Source organism: Scophthalmus maximus, chromosome 8, assembly GCF_022379125.1.
Source record: "Scophthalmus maximus strain ysfricsl-2021 chromosome 8, ASM2237912v1, whole genome shotgun sequence".
NCBI classification, from domain to species: domain Eukaryota; kingdom Metazoa; phylum Chordata; class Actinopteri; order Pleuronectiformes; family Scophthalmidae; genus Scophthalmus; species Scophthalmus maximus.
Window position 1 is genome coordinate 6,240,565 of NC_061522.1, and position 22,470 is coordinate 6,263,034.

General features: G+C 42.4%; 1 protein-coding gene across 4 annotated transcripts in view; it reads left to right on the top strand.

Annotated features, from left to right (window-relative positions):
• The first annotated feature begins 1,377 nt into the window (after window positions 1–1,377).
• tmem131l (transmembrane 131 like) overlaps window positions 1,378–22,470 on the top strand; it is a 28,558-nt gene continuing 7,465 nt past the window's right edge. For 3 of the 4 annotated variants that reach the window (XM_047333841.1, XM_047333839.1, XM_047333840.1), the window contains exons 1-14: window positions 1,378–1,616; window positions 2,474–2,547; window positions 5,788–5,831; window positions 12,460–12,531; window positions 16,900–17,023; window positions 17,139–17,255; window positions 18,097–18,201; window positions 19,133–19,210; window positions 20,287–20,440; window positions 21,261–21,319; window positions 21,404–21,509; window positions 21,616–21,718; window positions 21,904–22,024; window positions 22,227–22,397. In XM_047333841.1, coding sequence (XP_047189797.1) covers window positions 1,493–1,616; window positions 2,474–2,547; window positions 5,788–5,831; window positions 12,460–12,531; window positions 16,900–17,023; window positions 17,139–17,255; window positions 18,097–18,201; window positions 19,133–19,210; window positions 20,287–20,440; window positions 21,261–21,319; window positions 21,404–21,509; window positions 21,616–21,718; window positions 21,904–22,024; window positions 22,227–22,397 — 1,452 coding nt within the window. In that variant the 5' untranslated portion in view covers window positions 1,378–1,492. The remainder of the gene's footprint in view (window positions 1,617–2,473; window positions 2,548–5,787; window positions 5,832–12,459; window positions 12,532–16,899; window positions 17,024–17,138; window positions 17,256–18,096; window positions 18,202–19,132; window positions 19,211–20,286; window positions 20,441–21,260; window positions 21,320–21,403; window positions 21,510–21,615; window positions 21,719–21,903; window positions 22,025–22,226; window positions 22,398–22,470) is intronic. The other variant, XM_047333838.1, reaches the window with a different exon arrangement.

Genomic DNA, 22,470 nt, shown 5'->3' on the forward strand with positions numbered 1-22,470 from the left:
ACCTGCATCTTCTTATGTTAATTGTGTGAGTTCCTCCCAAAGACAAACACTAGAGTAATTATGCTAATTGAGGAGAAAATAAACTTTCGCTTAACCTTGAGTAAAGGCTCACAGAAGAACGGAAGGTTATATAACACCAGACTGAGGTGTAAATGGGTTTTATAGCCTGTGATTTTATTCAATCAAGTTGGTTTTAAAGCATTTTGGACTATTCATATTAGTAGAATGTAAGTGCGTATTCAGATTTAAGTTGTCAAACAATTAAAAAAAAAAAACTCAAGTAGAAGTCCTGCTTTCAAAATCCCATGTAAGTACAGAAGTGTTAAGTGAAAGTGCTGTTTCTGAAAAAGAAATGGCCTATGGGATTGAGATAACATTTCTAACAGAATGCACCAGTGCATCAGTGTGTGGGTAGCATTTAGGCTTAGCTGGTTGAACTTTTTAACCCTTTTTGAGGCCCTGGGGGGAAAATGATGTTGGGCCCAGCACCAGCATTGACCTAAGTCCGTTTTATTACCCCCACCCCCCCTGAAATGAATCGGTATGCTAAAGCTGAAATGATTTTTCAAGTTTTTGTAGTTTTTCTATGACAGTAAACTGAGCATATTTTGGGGTTTTTTAACCTGGAGTTTTTGGGGATCTGGGGACCATGACTTGGTTGCACTCTGCCTGGTTGGTAATCCAGTCTTGGATATTTGTCCTCTGAATTGTATAGTATAGGCCTAATGAGGGGACGTTTAAAAATGTGTGCCTTTAAGTACAGTGTTTGTTTACTATAAACCACTGTGTTTTACATTACACATGTATATATGTGTATATATATATATATGTGTATGTATATATATATATTCATTGTTTCCCCTCGTTAGGGTTAGGGTAAGGTTTCACAAATCAAGTTTCATGCAGAATATTTTATGCAGGAATCAGGAATAAGGTATATATATATATATATATATATATATATATGAGTATATATATATATTCATTGTTTCCCCTCGTTAGGGTTAGGGTTATGTTTCACAAATCAAGTTTCATCAAGAATATTTTATGCAGAAATCAGGAATCCGGTGTATAAGGAAAGTGACCTTAAATGACTTCTGCTTGGCATTATATGTAAAATATTTTACTTTTGAAAAAAAAAATTGGGACTTTTCAGGGGGGGCGGTGGCTCCCGTTGGAGGGGCGGGGCGCCCCCCCCCCCCCATTCATTGGTAGGGGAAACACTATATATATATATTTATATATATATATATATATATACACACACACACATATGTATATCAGTATTTTTTTTCTGAGCTACCTTCAGCCACAATCTTGTTGTAAGTGACACTGGTGCGCGCGTGCGTGGGTGCGCGTGCGCGCGGAGGAGGGACAGAGACGGAGGGAGGGAGCTGCTGCTGCTGCCGCCGCCGCTGCTGCCGCTCGGCGAGAGGAGAAAGACCGACGCGGCGGATCGCACTCGGCAGGCTGCTAGCGGAGAGGGGGCAGCATGGCCGGGCTACAGGACTTCCAACCAGGCAGCCACTGTCATAGGAAGACGTGGATCAATATACTACTGGGAATATTGCAATTACTCCTACCCTGCGTCCAGCACGGAGGCGCTCAGCTGCAAGGTTTGTGTTCACCTGTACTTCGCTTTTTTTCCGCTGCGGCGGTGACACGAAAGAGAGAAAGAGAGAAAGAAAGAAAGAAAAAAAAAAGAAAGAAAAGAAAGAAAACCCGACCGTCGGGAGCGAGAGAGAGAGAAAAGTACGCGAAGTGAGCGCGACTGTCGTGACAGCGAACACTCGACCGGGGAACGGTCGAAGTGGAAATGTGATGGGGTTATTAAAATCACAATCTATTCTCCACGAAGTGACTTGGCCATATTCTGTGTTGGCACCAGCCCGCGGGAGGAAGCGGGGCTGTAGCCTGCTAGCTCATGCTAGCTCATGCTAGCTGCCGCTTCCCCCGAACCGCTTCGATCACGAAACTGTCACTTTATACATTTTTTTTAAATGAGCGTATACTTTCGCACTCAACGCGTGATGTTTAAACTGTGTGTGTGTGTGTGTGTGTGTGTTGCTGCTGCCTCTGACGAAGCCACGCGGTGTGTGTGTGTGCGCGCGCGTGCGTGTGTGTGTGTGTGTGTGACGAGCTAACGCCTGTAGCCGTGTTTACTGCAGCGGCAGCGGGGATGTTTCTCCAAGTTCGTTAGCCACTGAGCTAACGTTCCCTCCCTGCGAAGCTAGCTAGCTAGTTAGCTAGCTAGCTAACAGCCTTTGTCAGGCTACATTGCGGGGGTCCTCACCTCACCTCACTTGTCTGTGTGATTCACATAAGCAGTAATACCAAAGGAGGGGTTCCCTCTTTAATTGCTATTGTTATTGTTATTGTTATTGTTAATAATGAATTCCACTGTGCAGTTGCCCGTGTGTCCTCCTTGTGGTTGAATTGTCCAACTGTGTTCGTCCCTTGCTCCCCCGCAAAGCTCTGAGTCAGATGTCCACCAGCGTGGTCGAGGTCTGGCAGCCAGAAGATGCAGAGCCACTAGTCCCGCTTCAGGTAATCATCAATTCTTTTGATTTTTTTAATTTTTTTTTGGGGGGGGCAGATCAAGGATTAGAAACAAAAACACGCATGTCGCCCTATTTCCATTCCACATGCAGCCGGGTGCACGAACACGTGTCTGTGGCTTGTGCAGAACCTATTGTGCTTTTCTGTGCAGCACCACTGACTTGTGCACACTCACACCATGCTCGTCACGTGTGGGAGCATCAGCATCCACGATCACAGTGATGTGCAAAAAAGGGGTTAAGGGAAAAGTTTTGATTTTGTGTGAAGGAGTTGGCCACTGTTCGGTTCCAGGCTTCGGAAGCGGGAGGCCACCTGCCATGTGGCTCCTCCTTATTTTTCCTTTGTACATAGTGTTCACTGTGGAAGTTCAGTCACCAGCACCTCCTTCCTGCTTATTGCTTTTGCATTTTTTTTTTCATCCCTGCTTTTCTTAGACATTGCATGTTTTGCTCATTGTTGTGCATTCAAAAAAAATTAATAATAATAAATCTGGAGTTTCTGTTTCCTAAACATTTTCCAGCAGGCAGGTGTGATAATTATTGGTCGTGCGGTGAGGCCGACGCAAACAGCTGGAGCTCAGTGTTTCCTGATAACCTGTCATGAGGTCACCAGCTGACTGTCATGCTACCTGAGGGGGGTGTGGCATGTTCTGCGAGGCTTTGTAAACAGATAGTGTTGACAATTGGTTTGCCTTGGGGGGGTTGCACATTGCCTTCAGCAAAATTAGTAAATAGTAAAACATTACAGATAATTGTTCGATTATATATGGAGGGTCATGGCGGTGTCTCTGGACACAGCTTTCCCCCCTCATGCCAGACCAATCGGCAGATGGCAGAATTGTTGACATTGTCAGATGTCATGTTTAGATAGGCGGCGGCGAATGGGGTGACTGTCTCAGTTACATGGGCTATGTGAAGTAGAGCATGACTTGGATGTCTTTCTTCTATTCTCCAGTGCTGCTGGTGCTGCTGCTGGCCGTCAGCTATTTAAGTACTGTACTGTATGTTGCAGCAGGCCTCCATGAAGTGGTGATAGCAGGAAGTAGTCAGTGTCTTGTGGCTGTGTGAAACATCAAATCAGATTTGCAGTCCCGACTGAGCAGATATTTTGTGCGCATTAGTTGGGCTTTGAAATTGTTGCCATCTTGATCTTCTACCTAACGTTGACTTATGTTTATGGTTTGACTAATATTTTTTCGATCGGCTGCAAGTTAGAATAAGTAGCATCCAGTGCACTAGTTATTATCAGATGAAGTCAGTTTCCTTCTCTTTCATTTGCCTGCTTCTGTATTTTGTATGCAAACCCTTGTCCTATCCATGTATTCATCTCAGAATCCACTTCACTTACACATGCTGCTGTTCTACCTTCTGAATTTTTCTCTTTCACCAGCGTGTGTGCTGTCATTTTTGTGCATAAGCAGCTGGAAAATCAGTTTTCTCTCATTCTCCAAGGCCGTTTACATGCCAAGCGTTAACGGTGCCTAATGCACTGTAGGATATAATGGACAATAAAACAAGTTACATCAGTTGGAGCTTTTCACGCTGCAACTTGTTAACTTTTGCCATGTTAAGCAAGCACTAATGCTTGCAAAACAACAATGCAAAGGACCTCTAAATTTAATGGGAGAGCTGTATAGAAATGGAGATTTAGTCTTACAAACCAAGGCACCCTTGCAATGCAAAGATCCCATTAATCTAAGTTTGCTATTGTTATTTTTGTAGCCCACAAACTGAGCATGTTGCGAAGATGTCATTTCCCTTTTTAAATGTTTCTACTGCACTATGTACCTGAAGGTGTGTGTTTGTTGAGGTGGTGGAAAGATGGAAGAGGGACAATAAAATGCCCGACAGATCATGCTCCACGGCGGTGTTGCTCAGACAACCATTTCCCACTGGTGTTGTTTTTGGGGTGTGATCGCGAAGCCAAAATGTACCTATAAAGTTTTTTACCGAACTTGGCAGGCTGGTGGAACATAACTGCACAACACCCGACGTTTCCGCTTTAGCTCTGCACGTTCTCCCGACGTGCAATACAGTTCTAAGCAGGCGGGCAGAACACGGCATATCATCTGCCCTCTCGGTGTGCCTCTCCTTCGTATGTGCCTGGGCTGGACTTGCTGGCCAATCACAATAATTAACCCTCACCGCCCCGGTCAGGTCAGGTCAGTGACTGCACTTAACAGTGTTTAGTGTTTATACTGCTGTGGTTTAGTTCTCAGTTACCTACTCGGCAAACCTCATTTGACGACAGTAAAATACATACGAAAGTGAAACTGAGCCTAATTCTGCGCATTAGCTTTCTGTCCCTTACCAAACTGCTGAAGTATTTACACCACTGTTGCTCAAACCAGGGCTCGACCCAAGCCGCGCCGTTGCAACACTGACAAGGCAGTTGTCAGTTATCAGATCCACCGCTGGTCTCTCATGAGACGTGTACTCGGCACACGCAGTGTGTTGACATGCCCAGTGTAATCTGGTTAGGCAGTGATTAGAAGTTTGCCCATGATTTAGAATTAACTAGATTTAATCCCTGTGAATTTAAGTTGGCATGATTTGCGTTGACTCTTCGTCCCTTTTAAACAGAAATCCCACTATATTGCTGCTAGTTAGACCCATCGACTTTCCAGAATCAGATGCGTTGACGAATATAACACAACAGCACTGGTGTCTTTCCCATTTAATAGATGAGGCTCTGTGACTACTGTACCTCCATTGCTTGCTTACCGGCAAACTATAATGCCCCCCTCCCCATTCTTTGTTTGTACCTTTTATGTGGTGAGTTGGAATACTGGCGCAGCATTTCCGCCTTGAACAGGCTGTTAAAAAGCCCCTTCCTCTTCCCTCTGACAGACTGGGAACTTTTTAATGCATTGCTGCTGTTATCGGCCCACTGATTTATTGGTCGGGCTCTATTTACATGATGGCCACTTTAATTTTGTGAGGCATCTACCTGTCAGCACGATACAGTAAAAATCCATTACCTAGAGCAAATTCATACTGTGTACTTTCTACACCGTTTATACTGTTGGTGGTGTAACATATGCATCAAACCACATGTTTATTAAAATCATCATAGCAGCCAGGACACAGTTTTTAATTCCAATCCACCTCCATCCTACAGAGTCTCCTCATATGGTTTCTTTCCAGGCCGCAGTGTTGATGTAGAACATGGGATGCCGTTTACAATTTTAATCGTATTAACTTGAAGTGTCTGCTCTTTGATTTTCAGATGGAGAAGGAGCGAAAAAAAGATGGTCTTCCACTAGAAGACAGGTAAATATTTGTTTTAGGTTCTTTTTCGACACTGCGCACATTTTTAATGTATTGCATATTTCTTCACAGTCAGCAGCCCAAGATGAAACGGGCATACAAAAATAACATTTAAATGATCTAACTTTGCTTGTTCAAACATCGGTCAGAGGAAAAAGTCACACATACATTCAGCAATTATGAAAAGTGAATAGGGTTAATGAAAGGTTTCCACCTGCTCATGAGTGGCACTTGGGAGTAGGTGGAGTTTCCACCGAGCCACATAATTACCAACAAACCCCAAAACCAACATACAGATTGCATCATACTGTAAGTGTTTCTCTGGTGCAGAGTAGAATTACATTGGAGGCACAGAATGAAAGCGGAGCGGTGGCGTAAATTTGGTTTGTGAACAGCCCAGTGGAAAAACAAGCTTACCTCTACATCACCAAAGAATAACAGTGCTTCAGTACAGTGGCCTGACAAAAAACATGCTCCTGTGTGCAATGATCATATCCAACAAACTGCAAATTATAGTCTGTTGAAGGGTTTCGTGCAGAATCACACGGTGGCTGAAAGGTGACGTGGTGCGGTTCCAAGGGAACATGTCCGAAGCTTTCTAAAAGGCCTTTTTACAGTCTTCCCCCTGTATGCAGTGCAGTATGTTGTTTATGTTGGTGAGTGAGGGGGTGTGTGATGGGAGAGAGTTTGGGGGCATGTGTTAAGAGAGGCACAGAACCAAATTCCTGGCTAATTTTAGAACTCCTTGAAAGAAAAAGGAGGGGAGGTCCGTCTTTCCCAGCTGCATTTTTTTCCCCCACAGAAAATTGTTGGGAAAATGGACGTAAGCAACAAAATATCACCAAGGCACGGTGCTATTAAGCGATAGGCTGATGGTGCTTGTGCCGAAAACATAGCAAACCTAAGGCTTGTTTTGTGTCTCTTATTGAGTAGTTAAACACATTCTAGCTTCTTTTGCTTGCTCCTCCATCTGTTTAGAGAAGCAATGTCAGTAATGTAAAGAGCCCAGTGTGTTCTCCACACTTAACTGTTTTCTTGTCATGGGGTTTTGTAAATCAGCAGATTGGGTAAGATCCGCTAACTTGTCCCTGCAAGATGTTTTTAATGCTCTGCTGATGAGTTATGTCTAAGACTTGCTATTACACAACCCAACATGACAACCCAACGTGTCATGCAGTCCAAAATAGTAAATGCAAACAAGCCTCCTTGAAAGTGATGTAAGGAACTGAACCGTAGCATTTTGAAAAGCACTATTTGGTATTGAAATAATCTAAAATAACCCTTATCTCAGCTTGAGTTGGAAGTTTGACCTCTGCTAGCTACTAAAACTCTGGATATCGTGGCCCTTTGACGGCTTTAAAAGTTGGAGTGGAGTACGCCCTCAAAGAGACACGCCTTCAGTTTTGATATAAAGTTCATCTGATTAACATGCAGCCAACAATTTGCAGAACTGCGTCGGAATACGGCTATTTTTAAATCCGAGGGAGGTGAGAAGCAGAGGAGACTTTGCAGTGCTTGTTGACCTGGAAACCTCCAGAGCTGTGGGCCGTGAGGCCTCTCGTGCCTGGGTTATCAGGTGCTCAGCAGGCCTGCCATCACCCTCTCCCAGCCTGAAGAGCAAGGCAGGCTGCAGGCTGCGGAGGTTAATGATATCTTATTCTCAGGCCAGTCTTGTGTCAAAATGTCTTGGCTCCTATCATCGTCTGTTTGATTTAATCGCCAGTCATTTCTCATAACGCCCTTCATGGTGTTCAATTAAATGCAGGAGATCTTCCCAAACACAAACCTTTGGTGTTAAAAAGTTAATTGTTTCCCCTTGCCTTCTCCGAACCTGCGTGAACATCACTTGACCTAAACTCTCCTCTGGTCCTAACCTCTCTCCCCCGGAGCTCGGCTGAGGTCCCTGTTAACACTGACTTTGAGTTGGATCCAGGGGATCAAATAGCACCAAACATAACTTGTTATTTTTGTACCGTGGCAGTGGACACAACCCTTGGACTTCAGCTCAGTGGTGCGCTTGTTAAGAGAGTTTTTTTTTCTTCTTCAAGAGCAGCTGCGGTTGAACTCAGAAAAAACACAAAGACACTGACGAGGTCAATGCCCCCCTTCGCCTTAAAAAAAAAAAAAATACATAGGCACCCGACACTTCATTAAAACCTGACACTTCTAACGACAGGCCTTTTTCACAGCTGACATTTTGACTTGTCACAGTTGAAACGTCCAGGTGTTCCTGAAATCTATTCCCAGTCCCAGTAGTTCATTCCATTATTTACAACTGTGCTTTTCCTACTGTCACCTGTCAAAATTAAATTACTTCTGGAGAGTACAGTTTACAGTCCTTTTCTCAATAGTAGTTGTCCATTTTTTTATTACATAAACGGCCGTGTGGTGTTGAAACCGATGACCTTAAATCTCAAACAGCAACATTAGATCTATGTGAACTGTTCACACAGGACTCCTGTGCAGAGCCGAGGCGATCTCATTTCCCCTGCACATTCTACCACACATATTCTTCTCACCCACACTCTGACTAACACTGTTTGAAGTTTTGACAAGTTATGATTTAACAAAACAAGTAGAGCTACAGAAGGAGAGAGGCATTTGTTTGTATAATACAGAGGACAGCGTGCTCCTCATTAAGTTAAACCCCACTGTCGGCTTATTTCTGGTGCGTTGTGTAGTCGTGTTGCATTTTTGGTTATTGCAGTCAGGCTAAATCTGGGGGGAAATGATAACCTGGGAGTGGGTGATCTGACAATTTTAAATGGTGATTGATCTCCGCGGCAATGGCACAAAACAAATTTAGAAAGTTTTTGTTATTATGACTTCATAAATTGGTTCATTGTGAAACTGTGGACGGACAATGAGACTATAGCAGCGGCTCACCAGAGTCTTGGTAATTACCTCGAAACACTGCATGTCTTTATCATTCTAAGTTCTAACATAACAGCGCTGAGCGACCTGACAGTGTTGCCTGCAAAGGAAAACGGCACCTACGAGTGGTCAGCGTCTTTGTGTGCACATTGTTGTGTATCGCCCCAGTTACCTATTGTGTATAATAGTTCCAGTTCAGTTTAGCCTGAAGTAAATTGTTGTTTTATATGATGACTAAGCAGCTTGTTGGGGCACAGATGCAGAAAAGCCGCACTTATTGATCGGCCATTGCTTGAGGGGGTTTCAGGTTTGTCAGGGCTTGTTTCATTTCTGGTGTCTCAGAATTGACCTCTTCTCTATTTTGCATCCGTTTCAACCGCCTATATACATTTAGCTGCTGCTCAGACAGTGACCCAGTTCACTGCAGCTTTGGCAAAGGTCGCAATTTATGTGGAGCAGGATATGAAATTAATCATCAATTCTTCAACAATGCGTGTTTTTTTGCTTTCTCTCTCTCTCGGCACTTAACACTGTCCTGTTAAACACAAACCACATTTTACCAGTAGAAGATAAAGGTCTGTACAACACTGACTGATTATCTCCACACAGTCAGAAAAGTGACTTTGGACCTCAGCAGTGTTAATAGACTCAATACTCACATAGTCAGAGATGATCTTAGTTTGAGACACACAAAAACTCTTTTATATAGCTATAGCCTCTAATGGAAGTTATACAAAAACCTGATTACATGTACAAATTTCTATAGTAGGAAGAAGGACCGGGAACTACTACAAATATTGCAGATTAAATTGGCAAATGAGACTGTTTTAAACTAACAGCATGCACTTTTCAATGCAGGTTATGCCTGTTTATTGGCAAAAGTCTTCACAAGTGATATGACACTGCCAGTGTTTTGGACACGGACCTCAACTCATTAAACTTTCCGTTTGTTTGTTTATTATGGGTGGGCATTAATGAATCGAAGTAGCTTTACAGGTTCTGCGGGTTTTTTTTCGCTTGGGCCAGTAACAGAGTCACTGTTTCAGCCTTTTAGAGTCATGCAAATCCTCGTCGAGTTATGAAAAGCTGCTTAGTCACACATGTCCCAAAAGTGGGAGAATAGCGCAGCAATCATTTATAGCAACAGAATCTCACCACACAACTCGCTTTCAACTGCTTCGGAACCATTACATTTACTTGCACGGTAAGACATACTTGCAGTCGTGTTCCAGGGTTGGACTGGGGAGGAAATTCATCTCTGGACTTTATGACAGCTGGGACCAATTCTCCCACACTTGTGCACAGTTTTCAAGGTACTTGGCAGGTAGATTGGTCCAAGCTTCTTGGAGTAACTTCCCACAGTTCCTCTGCGGATTTGTGTTCAGTGTCGTCGTGTCTCTTCATGTAATAATGAAATGACTCAATGATGTTGAGATCAGGGCTTTGTGGGAACCATACTGGTTCGTCCCTGGACTTGTTTTTCTTGTGGCTGAAGATTTCACAACTCTGTATATATGTTTTTCATTTGAAACCGATCAGACTCCTCCCTAATGGTACCGTGTGACGGAAATGACTCGTAACATGTAACGTGCCTAAAAAACTTGGCACAGACAGCAATTTCTGTCAGGATAACAGCCAGAGGAATGCATAATTCATTAAGGAAGTTGTTATGTAATCAAGACTGGGTCTAGTTTATGGCAGGGCCGTGTTTGGTCAATGTGCAAAATTCAGGATATAATAGAAAACGGTTATGAAATGACTGTAAACAACTACTTTCAATGGAAAGTAGCTAAAGCCTGCGTGAAAACTCACTGAATAGCATAATATAGCTAAAAATAAAATAGTAATTCATAACATCACAGTGTTATTTTACAGTGTTGTAAGCTGTTTTTAGCTCTTTATCTGTTTGCCTCGTCACATATGCAGCATTTTATTTTTCTGCCATATCCAATTAATGCTGCTATCAAACTAGTGTAAACTAAGTATGAAATATGGCCCACCGAAACTACACGTTAACCAGCGCTCATTTCCAAGCTGCTGCTCTGCTGCTAAAATCCTGACTTTATTCTCTCTTGTCTTTTCTAAGTATCTGTGGCAGATGGCCACTGGTGACTGGTATGAAGAACTAATGTGAATAATCACCCGGAGCTCAATTCATGAGCTATTTTACGTAACTTTAATGGTTCGGCAGAAGCTGCTAGATGAGGCAACGTATAACCACTCTGTGTGTGTGTAACCAAATTTAGACGTTTTAGCCCGGCTTGTGTTTTGAGGAAGAGCTCTTGAAAGGGGAGTGGTTATGGTATGAATTGACAAGATGTGGTGTTGCTGCTGTGTGCAGCAGTCTAATATTCTCACTTCCTGCTGCTCTTCACACATTCTTTACTTCCCTTTTCATTTGTGTCGGTCCACATTCATTGTGTGCTCTGTTTTTTTACTGATGTTAGCTGCATTATTGTAGTTTTATTTGTGTGTTTTTTGCTCTTTAAATGGTGTAATTTGTCATGGAATAAAGTAAACTTGGTACCTCGGTGTCAAGAAGTATGCGAACACTTAAACTGGGGTCTTTCCACTTGCTTGCTTCTGTTGGTCAACAGTTGTGTGAGTCTTCTTTCGTCAGTGTTCAGTCTTGTTTTCACACATACAAATATAGATGCACACGCAACCCAACCACAATTCAGCTGTCGTCTCCCTGGTTTTTTTTTTATTGGCACCAATTCCCTGAGCTAATTAACACAGGTTGTCTTATATGTTTTCACCTATAAAACATCAGTAGAGCACCAAAAGGAGCTGCGGTGACCACATTTACTCTTTGTTGTGTATGCCATTACATGTAATGGGTTTCTAATCGTGATCGATTCCTCCTTTTGCCGAAACTGTTTTCTGCAAAAAAACACATTTGTTTCATCCATTCGTAATCATTTTATTTAAAAATGTTGACTTATGAACATGGCATGATAATATAATCCTGGTTCAGAAGTATGTAAACTAATACATGTTCTGTGAGTATGTTGGAATTTTTATCAAAAATAACTGACGTTCATTTATTTGGGACTTCTACAGAGCAAAAGGTATCTCAATATTTTTTTTGGCCTCATTTGTCATAAACTTTATCTGTATGCAGGCGACGAACGCTTCGTGAGAATCTTTGATCAAAACCATATTTTGTCTTAACTTGATGGTAACCGTATTAACTGATAGTGAGTGTTTTTTTCGTCATGCCAAGTTTTAGGAAACAATAACAAGGTAAAATGTTCTTGGTTTTTACCTCATTAAAAACATTTTTTTATTGATTTAGCTGTTAAAGGCCCTGAATGGTTGTCTCAGTCTCCAAAAGCTCCATCATTACACTGAGCGCTGTGTAATATCCAACACAATTAAGCCAACGTTGTTTGTTCTCGCAAAATTCAGTGGTTTGTGTAATTGTATTCATGTGCTCCTCTACTTGCCTCACCTCTTTGTGTGTGATAGTTAACTAACACCTCAACTCTTTTCCAGGGAAGAGGATGGTTTGTAAAGCAGCCCGAGGCTCTAATGGTTTTAACAGTTAATTCGTCCCTGTGAACTGTCACATCCTCTGTTTGAAAAAGGGACTGGGTGTTCTCGTCCTAAGTTGTTTTTAAAAATGTCCAATCATAGATGGTTTAATCGTGCTTATGTTTTTAGCTAAACTAATAGAATATAACAATTTTCCTCTTTGTCCTAATCTTTTTATTATTTATTCTTTGTTTAATTGTGATTTTCTTCTCTCTGCCAGCTCCTCTCCATATACACGTGAGAATGGGAGGCCCTTACATTTTCAGCCCCCAGCGTTGGAGTTTGGGACTCAGTAAGTACTGCTCTCACTTCTTAGTGTAATAATACGACGTGTCTTAACAAGCATAGGCGTTACTCATATAGTCCTGAGAAGTCGAGTCAATTTTATTTATGTTGCACCAAAAGATAACAGATGTTATCTCAGGGCGATTTTCATATAGAGCAGGTCTAGACTGCGCTGTTATGTTATTTACAGAGTTTCAACATTCTCCCTCGAGCAAAGCACTTCCTTTTAAAGAGGCTGAAACCTCGAACACAACCAGGCTCAGGGTGGGCGGCCATCTGCCTCATGCGGTTATATATACAGTGCGTGCGCGAGGAGGGAAGAGCACAATGCAAGTTCCACATAGACACGCAGAGTAATGGTAATAATAATATTTTTTGTAGCAGCATTTGTCATAAGAGCAGTAGGAGGCTCGCAATCACAGACCCAGATACTTCTGCTCCACAAATACCCGCAGAGCGCAACAGAAGTAGAAAGACGAGAAAGCTCAAAACTACAGTAGAGCGAGAGAGATGAACAGAGAGGACAGGAAGCAGAAAGGGAGAGTGAAACAAAGAGGAAGCTGCCGTTTAGTTTACTCGTCAGCAGGGCAACTATACTGTACATTTCTTTTGGGCCTCAGCAGGGTCGGACAGTCGGATGTCAGTATTTTTTCTTTCTTTCTTTCTATCAGTATTTCAAGAGCATGGTCTTTTACATGGCCCCATTTACAACTGCTCCCGTCAGTTGTACCTGGCAGTCGATTGATTTGGGTTAGTTCACTAAAATCCAAGAGCAAGAGCAGAAATCTGAGACCTTTTTTGCGAGCGCACAACAGCAGCCTGAGTGCGAGGAGACGGACTCTATACATCTGAGTGCAGAGAAAATGTTGAACGAAAGAATTACAAATGTAGAGAGTAAACTCCAGACGATGGGGGGCAGATAGGAAAAGGCCCTGCAGCCTGCGGACTTCTTTTTAAGCCTGGAGACAGACAGAAGCTCTGTATTCTGAGAGCGCAGAGCACTGGATGAAATATGAGGTTTAACAGGATAACAGGCATTTTAGACTGTTCTGTATGGCATTAAAAGCATCTTTAATTCAACCAATGACGTGGCTGTGGTTTTAGTTAAAATTTTTAGCTGAACCATGTGAAGACTTTTAGTGCGAGCACATGGCAGGCCAGAAAACAAAATGTTTACTTATCAATCCTCGGTGAAACAAATTAGGATTCCAGCATCTACCATGGACAGAAACGACCATATCTTAGCTACGTTATGAAAGTGAAACAAAAATTAATTTGTGAGGTAAAGACAAGTAGCGACATATCAGGTGACCTGTTGCTGTGATGAATGCTAAAGAAAGATCTCAGAAACATGAAATAACAGATAGGATATTGATTATGATAATATTGATTAGTTAGTCCTCCTGAAGAGGAGACGAAAACAAATGACAGTCGAGCTAGATGATGTTCAATTATACGACTGATTGTTTGTCACTGTTTTACAGTCAAACAGGAGCTACAAAGCTAAAGTGGATAGCCAGATATAAATAGTAGAGACTTTAAATTGAGAAATTAATCTCTCCCGGCCAAACAGGAAGTGACACACGCTTAAGTTGAGGTATGGCAGCAGAACTCGAACGAAGACGTCAAAGATCTGGAACTGATATGTTGTAAGCTTGTAACACAGGGTGAAGTTATATTGAGGCATCTTTATTTAAGTGACTGTCCTGAATGAGAGTAAATGACTTCCCATAATCCCAGTCCCCCTCAAATTAAATCTGAAATGTATTCCTATACCCACCTGTACATGTTAAACAAAACCTCCGTCTGTGTTGGCTGTATTTTTTCTGCAGAGATACAAAACGTGCAATAAAGATGAGGCAAAAAATTTAAGTCTAGTTAAATTGTTTAAAAAAAAAGATTATAATAATAATCTATTGTGCAGAGTTCTGTTGTCAGAAAGTAAATAAGTGGTTGACCTACCTTTTGCATTTTCTGGGCTTCCTCTGCAGAGAGAAGCACTCATGTACATTCAGGCCTCCATTGACTCCACACTAGTTACATCAGCTCGTTCCTCCACCAAACTCCATTTGCTTCTTGATGTTTAACTGTGTCCGGCGCGGTTTCAGCACAACACTGCGTGTTGACCCCTCGCACCTCACACATGTACAGCTGGATTTACACCGCAGGAACCTTCCCCAGGAACTAGGGACCCTTACAGGAACTCCATGGACAATATTGAGTTCCTGGGAAACCCCCCAAAATTCCCTGCTCGGGGGGGGGGAGTACTTAATGAAAGTACAGGAACCTTTGGTGTGGGGCTTGTGGCGCTGAACATGCCTGATAGGTTGAGTACTGCAGCGTTTTATTCAGGCCAGTCTCTGCGATAAAATCGGTTGTTCATTGATAACACAAAATCTCCCCTGGTGTTCAGACCGCGGTGGAAACGCAGGCAGACAACAGTCTGCGGGAACCGTTTAATTCATTGATTTAAAAAAAAAAAAAAAAAAGATCCCAGCACTATAACATTCTGGTACTTTTGTCCAAATATGGCTTGTAACCTCTCTGCGTTGACCTGGTTAAAAATACAGTTTTTTCCAGTGATGGCTCATCCTCGTCTTTATATGTCAAAAATCAGAGGACAAAGATCTTCTCAAATTAACCAAAAAAAAGATATGAATGAAGAAATACATCATACCAACATGTCAAAAAAGCTCTTATTGACCTTAAATGTCTTCTGAAAGGATAATGTATATCACATCTTCCTGTATGTATGCTAACCAAATATTTGCTGTATGAACCGCAGTCTCAACACTGCACGTTAGAAAACCTTTCAGACGAGTACATACAAGTCCTCGGTCAACATTTGTTCAGCAGCCTAGTGGTTCACTAAAAGATTGGAATAACCAGTTCTTCTTATAATACTTCTGGTTCTTCGTTGTTAACATTCCAAGAATAGTTTTCTGCTGCAGCACTGACAACTTGTCTTGTGACAGCAGTGTTTAAAGACGACAAGTTGACAATTGCCAGTGTGCATGGTGTGCTTAATGCGCGACTCACAACACGTTAATTTAATTTAAAAATATCTCATCATTTGTTCACTGGTATTCCATTAAAGCTGAAAAGAAAAATATTTCAATTTCAACCTCAAATAAAAATGTGTTTACATTCCATATTTATAGGTTATGTAACAGGTGGGCACAAAAACAACACAACTAGTGGCAGCTTTATACGACAGTATAATGCATTCCAATACAGCAACATGAACTGTGCCATCTAAATATAACTCTAAGGTGAACCAGCACCAGACTCGTTTAACACCCGAACCATAAAACCTTCACGGTGGCAGTATTTATTGCACGGCGGGTAGTATTGGATTGCGTTATATTGTATAGAGGTTCTTGTAAATGTCACCATGCTCCCCCGTGCATCGAAAGGAATAAAACTATAATTACATTTAAGTCATGCACACACTTTGTGTTATGTGAGATTTACTCTCAAGACCCAGTCAGCTTGTAATTTAGCCCACATGAAAGTGCCTCACATCCCACAGCACTCACACGGCTAATGGGAAAACCCTCTGAGTATTGGTATGCATTTAAATGGCTTTGTTATTATATTCCGTGTGTGTGTGTGTGTGTGTGCTTGCGTGCGTGCGTGCGTGCGTCTGGCGTGCGTGTGTGTGTGAGAACACTGCACTTAGATGATAAGATTGTGAACAGATTTATCTTATGAATTAAATTGGAAATATAATTGAACTTTCAATTGGATAATTGAATTGCTTGTGGAAAGGGCAGAGTTAGAGAAATTAATTGGCAGCTGTAGTTTGACTGTAAACCGGCAAAAAATGTCGAGAGGCTGCTTGTAGAAGATTCTAGCAGAAATAGTCTAACCTCGTACAACCAAAAACCTTTTCATAGCCTTTCTTCTTAATTTCTCATGTCCATACCACTTTGTGGTTTTACTTCTGACGCATTTCACGTTAAACATGAAGAGCTCATACTTGCTTCCCGTCTGTTGTTGTTTCCATTATAAATGCAAATCAAAATGTTTCTTTGTTTTGCATTAGTTGCTGTTAGGCAGGTTACAAGATGTATACGTTTGTTTTGTTTGGTGTTTTTATATATAGCCTTAAATTCTGCTCATGTATGGTGGAGAAATGTTGCTAACGTGATGTGACATCATCTAATATTAACATTTTGACCATAATGGATTATGGCAATGGATAAGCTAACTCATACTGTGTACAGTATAACCTAACCTGTAACAGTATAAGGTTTCTTTTAAATTTTGATGTTGACCTTCAGTTTTTCAGCTGGCCACCATGGTTCTTCTTGTGTAAAAAGCTCTGTGGAGAGCCAAATTATTCATGAAGCTGTTCTCTCTGTCTTTACAGGCCGCTGGGGCTGCCAAGAGCTGAAACCATATATATACACAACCCCAGCCAGGAAGTTCCTGTGACCCTGCTGTCAATGTTTACATCCAGCAGGCATTTTTACATACCTTCCTTTCACAGAAGAGTAAGTATCCGTGTGTGTACCCCAGTAGGTGCACTCGACATTCAATGTTAGGAATTAATTCCGTTCTAATATTTTTGTGTGTCTGCGATGTTTTGACGTTTCCTCTCTGTCCTAGGTGATCCCACCCAGAGGGAAGGCATCTTTTAAACTCATTTTCCTCCCGTCTGAGGAGGGCAATGTAGAAAACACATTATTTATAAACACATCGGCCCATGGGCTCCTGTCATACCAGGTCAGTTCCTTTAATACCCCCTCCATTGTACAGTCTCAGTCCATGTTCTGTTGGGACAGTATTGAAACCCTTATCGTGATGCATGTGGTCCTTATTCTCCCTCAGCTTTTATCTCCGGAGTGTAGAATAAAGGATGCAAAATTGGCCTTTTGGTCAACCACAGTGGAACCAAAGCAAAAGTATATTTACCTCCAGGGGTTTACTTCCTAAGCCTGAGAAGTTTCTATTAAATGTGGTTGTGAATTTTGTCCACCCCATATTAAACCTGCACAGTATTTCTGAAATGTGCTTACGGACACGCCCTGACACGCAGACACTACAGCCTCCGGCAGTGCCACTCCCTTCGAGCGTTTACCTGTTTTTTTTATATTAACGAGCCCAGCGTGGATCTTTCATGTGCGTTTCTCTCACTTTGGACGGATGATGTTGACTCGTAAGTGAACATCGTCCGTCCATTTGTTCCTTTGTTTGTAAAACTGAAATAAAGGTTCCATAAACCTGTGTTTAAACTGAAACCTGAATGCCAGAACTATGTTTAGTTTATGTATTCTACAGTTACTATATAGACTTAGGGAAGTCCTCTGAGACCTGCAATCTTTATCCGGTTTGTTTTTATGTTCTTTAGCAAAATAACAAACTCCACCAACAATGCTTCATCCTTTGTAAAATGTATTTTTATTTCAAACCACAAAACGTAACCTACGATGTTAGAAACTGTACCAGCAGTTAAGTTCTGGCCTGATAAATTACAATGCTCCTTTGTTTTCCTTGTCGACTGCCTGCACTTAAGATACTCAGTGGAGAGAATCCTTTTCCTAAATGTTAACTGTTCTATTTCCAGCTTTTCGGTATGGGAGTTCACCGGGGTTCGTTAAAGTCTGTCCAAAGAAAGGATAGTCTGCTAATATTCCCTCACATCCAGAGCATTAAGCTGACCCAAACTCAGGTATGTCATTTAAATGTATGTGTTCTTGTGTGTGTGTGTGTGTGTGTGTGTGTGTGTGTGTGTGTGTGTGTGTGTGTGTGTGTGTGTGTGTGTGTGTGTGTGTGTGTGTGTGTGTGTGTGTGTGTGTGTGTGTGTGTGTGTGTGTGTGTGTGTGTGTGTGTGTGTGTGTGTGTGTGTGTGTGTGTGTGTGTGTGTGTGCACGGCATACAGATAAGTAAACAAGGGCTCATCATTAGAAACAGCTGATTTCCTCTTTCCTGCCAGTCCTGACAAACAGAGGGCTGTGTACAAACACACGAACTTTGAGATACACACAGACGAGCATCTGTTGTTGTGAAATTACAATGTGTCTTCAGTCTGCATGATGGATCCCACAAAATATTTCTTTCTTTCTTTCAAAAACAGTCAAAGTTTGCCTGTAGAGGACAATCATAAACACTCAATCTTATATGATATAAGATTTCATTTGTACACACTTTTATTGGAAACAAAGGACAAATTTGTGTGTAGGTTAAGAAGGAAGCCGAGGCATTGAAAGTGCTATCTGACAGAGATCATCACCTCCACAACAGGAAGTGGGGTGGCAGTTGCAAAATGTCAGCTCGGCCAAGCGTAGAAAAAAGCTGTAACTCTCAAAATCACTTAAGGCTGCCATTGCCTCATGCCGACAGCCTGTCACACACAGGTTCACATGCAGACCAACTTAATGTCTATCTACTACACTCCCCTTGCACGACATGCATGATCAACAGGATGATTGAACCTGTAAAGACGACACTTTTACAAGTAGTTCATAGTCAGTGTTTGTCTAAGTTGAATATGCTATAATGTGTAGTTCACTGTGCCACCACAAGATTTCACTCAATCCTTCCTTTGATGTTTATATTCTGCCATTAATCCCTTTTTGCTTGTTCTGTTGTTTCTCCTGCAGGAAGATGCCTCCAACGTCACTACACTGGGTCTACTGCTGGAGTGCAGCTTACCCAAGAGTTTGCTTAACAACCCTCAGGTACTTCCTTTCCACAACGTCGTCAAGCCCTGGAATGGATCATTAAACATAAAACACATACACACACACATACTACAATAAGATCATCTAAGACACAAATCTTAACCTCCCTTCCTTTTTATTACTCTTACTGTCTTTTAGTTTAATTTAATTGCACAATAAATGATAAAAAGGGAAAAAAAGAATGAATCAGTGATCATGCTTTTTCAGTTGATATAGGTCCTTACTTTAACTGCTCTCAGAGATGCACTGACGTCTGTTTTTATGATATTTTATTACATAATTTACCTTTTTGATGAGTTTGCTCCTGCTTTGCATAAATGGAGGTGAGTCTTTACTCCTCTGAGCAGAAGGTCAGCTCGTCAAACACTTGAACAGACGGTCGGGCTCGTCATCTGAGCCCCGTCACTTTCCTCCAGAACCTCTGACGAGGGCGAGATCTCCTGCCAGATTTTTCTCAAGAGACTATAATTGACACGGGCCTCCCAGTGCTCATTTAGCACAATACTGTTGACGCAAGAGACGGCTGCAGACAACCCAACTATGTTGTCATAATTATACAAACTGAAATCATCCATACATTCTATTGCACCAGTGCCCCGGCGGTGACCTACAGCTCTTATCCAAGATCAACACCTGCGCTTCTGTGATTTCCTCACTGACAAAATAGCCAACTGTTGATTCTAGTCACAGATTAAATGAGTCCTGCAGGAATTTAGCAGCAGCCTTGGTTTCAAGGGATTAGGTTTTTGCTTTTGCAGGCCTTGAGCCTTGGTGGCACCAGGCCACGGCATCCGTCTGCTGGTCCTCAAGTTGTGATTCATCCACTGAAGCGAGTCCTATTCCGAGTGAGATTTGCACTCTCCCTCTGCTGATCGGTCAGTCTCAAGAGGGTGTTAGTCACAGGGTGTGTGGTACTACTAGGTTACTCTCTGCTTGTTTCTGTCTGTCAATGTACAGTTTATTTATTTTTCTTTTCACTCTTAAGCTACTCATTGTTCCCATGCTTGTCTTTTCTCCATCTTACCCGAATCTGTTTGGTGCGTGACTGGTATGCCCTTCCTGTTCCGTCCCAGGGGTCCTGCCTCCAGAGTGAGGAGCGTCTCAGTCTGCAGATTAATCTGTCGGCGCGTGGCGACCGGCCCGCTGACCTGGACAAGCTCAAGCCTTACGTCATCGAGCACATTCTGGTGCTGCTGGTGGCCCCCACTGCTGGACAATCTGCAGCAGGTAAGTGTCTTATCCGTGTGACCACTCTGACACAAAGCCTGGAGGCAAATTTGTCTGCAGCACCAGAGGAAACCATACAGCGTGATTATGAACTTGGTAAATAACATTTCATTATGGAAATGGAAACATCCAATCACTCCACCGAATTGCCGCTTTGTCAGCCTCCAGTCAAATCACCTGTAAATGTATTTTTATCAGTCAGACTTGTTTCTGTGGTGGACTGCTTTCAAAGTAAAACCACACTGACGTCAGATCTATATCTAATTAAGTTTCTCCTGTTCCTGTGGCTGCCTTTTCCTCACGCTTGACTTGACTTGACTTTGTCTCGAGGTGGAAAAAAACTCAGATGGAGAGAAATATGAGAAGATATCAGTTGTATTTTCCTGGGCTCACTTTAGCCCAATGGGCAGACATGCCCTGAGCAGCAGCTCCTAGGATCTACTCCCATGTATTTCATGTCACTCCCCTCCTCTCTCCCCTACTTTTCTTTTCACTCTGTCCACTCCTTAAAGGCACAAAGGCCAAAAAAACAAAGGCTTTTTCATAAAACCACATCAGCAGACTTAATTTTACTTTCAGTATTAGACTTCATTGCCAGCAGCAGACTGTGGTGAACTGTCAAACTGATCGTGTGAAACACAGTTGTCCATTTTCATTTTCGAAATCTGTGTCTGCCTGAATGTAGATGAGATTTCCATAGAAGAAGATTGACACTTAAATCTGGAACAAATATATCTGTGTAAACTGTCTAGTAATAATTCAGTTTGACTGTATATATGTGCACATTTTTTATTTGCCTCTATTTCTTCCTTTCCTACAGGGGAACCAAAAATAGGAGTTTATATGTTAAATTCTGGTGGCAAGAAGCTCTACGTAAAGGTGGGGATGTCTCTTTCTTTTGCTTTATCACGGCCTACACGTTGAATTATTTCTGGCTTTGACGAGATGTTCTGATCTACGCAGGAAATGCAGGTGCTGTCAGGAGTGGAGGTCAGCCTGGAATTTAATCAGGTTCCTCTGAGAGCAGAAACAAAGAACTTCACAGAAGTGGCCACCCTGGCCTGCACAGGTGAATATTTTTAACTCCAATTATTTCCTCTTGGTTTTATTAATTCCTTCAAAGTGCAATTTCATTTGACCCAAATGTCTTCACAAGTTTTTGTACCTGATTTCAGGATCATTGCCAGGCCACGGAAGAAAATGCATAAGTCATATCGGTTTGAAGATTCTGGGAAACAGTACAACGTACAGCTTCCCCGGACTACATGTCCCACACGGGTAATGTGTAGAGCGTTTTTACACCCATGTTGTCTCCTTTTGTTTGAGAACACTTGAAGTTAACGGTTTAATTATATTTTATCGTCTCTTCTCACTGAGCTGTCCGTTTCAGGAGTACGATAGTGTTATTTAAAATCCTATTTTGTTGTTACTTTCTGTAAATGGACCATGGGGGATTTATCCAGCCTGTTCCAGGTGAAGCAGCGGGATGCAGACCGGGTGGATCTGTGGCTGACGAACACCCTCCCCCTGCCACTCACTGTGATGAACGCCAGCCTCTCGCAGAAACTGCAGGGAGTAATGAAGGTATGCACCACGGCATCGGGTAATGATAGGACACAGATGCGCTCACATAATGATCAGACGATGATGAATAAACCCTCTGTTAGTTTATCCTAAGTGGACTGATGTGGGCAAAGCTCACCACATTTTACCACTTCTCTCATGTGGGTGCTAAAGTACAGGCAGGATGTGATACTAATCTCTCTGCTGCCCCCTGTCGTCGCAGGTGATGAACTTCAGTGGCCCGCTGACAGTTCCTCAGGGCTGCTGGCGCGTCCTGTCCCTCAAGCTGCTCAGCAGGGCGGTGCCTGTCAATCACCTGTCCACCCTCAGGCTGGACACCAGCCTGGGCTCAGCCCTGCACGTTCCGCTCCTCTTTCACTCTACTCCTCCCAAGGTAGGGTTGTCGGTTAGTAGTATGTGGGATCGGGGATCGGTGCACAAGATTCAGGTGGGCGTCATTGATGATG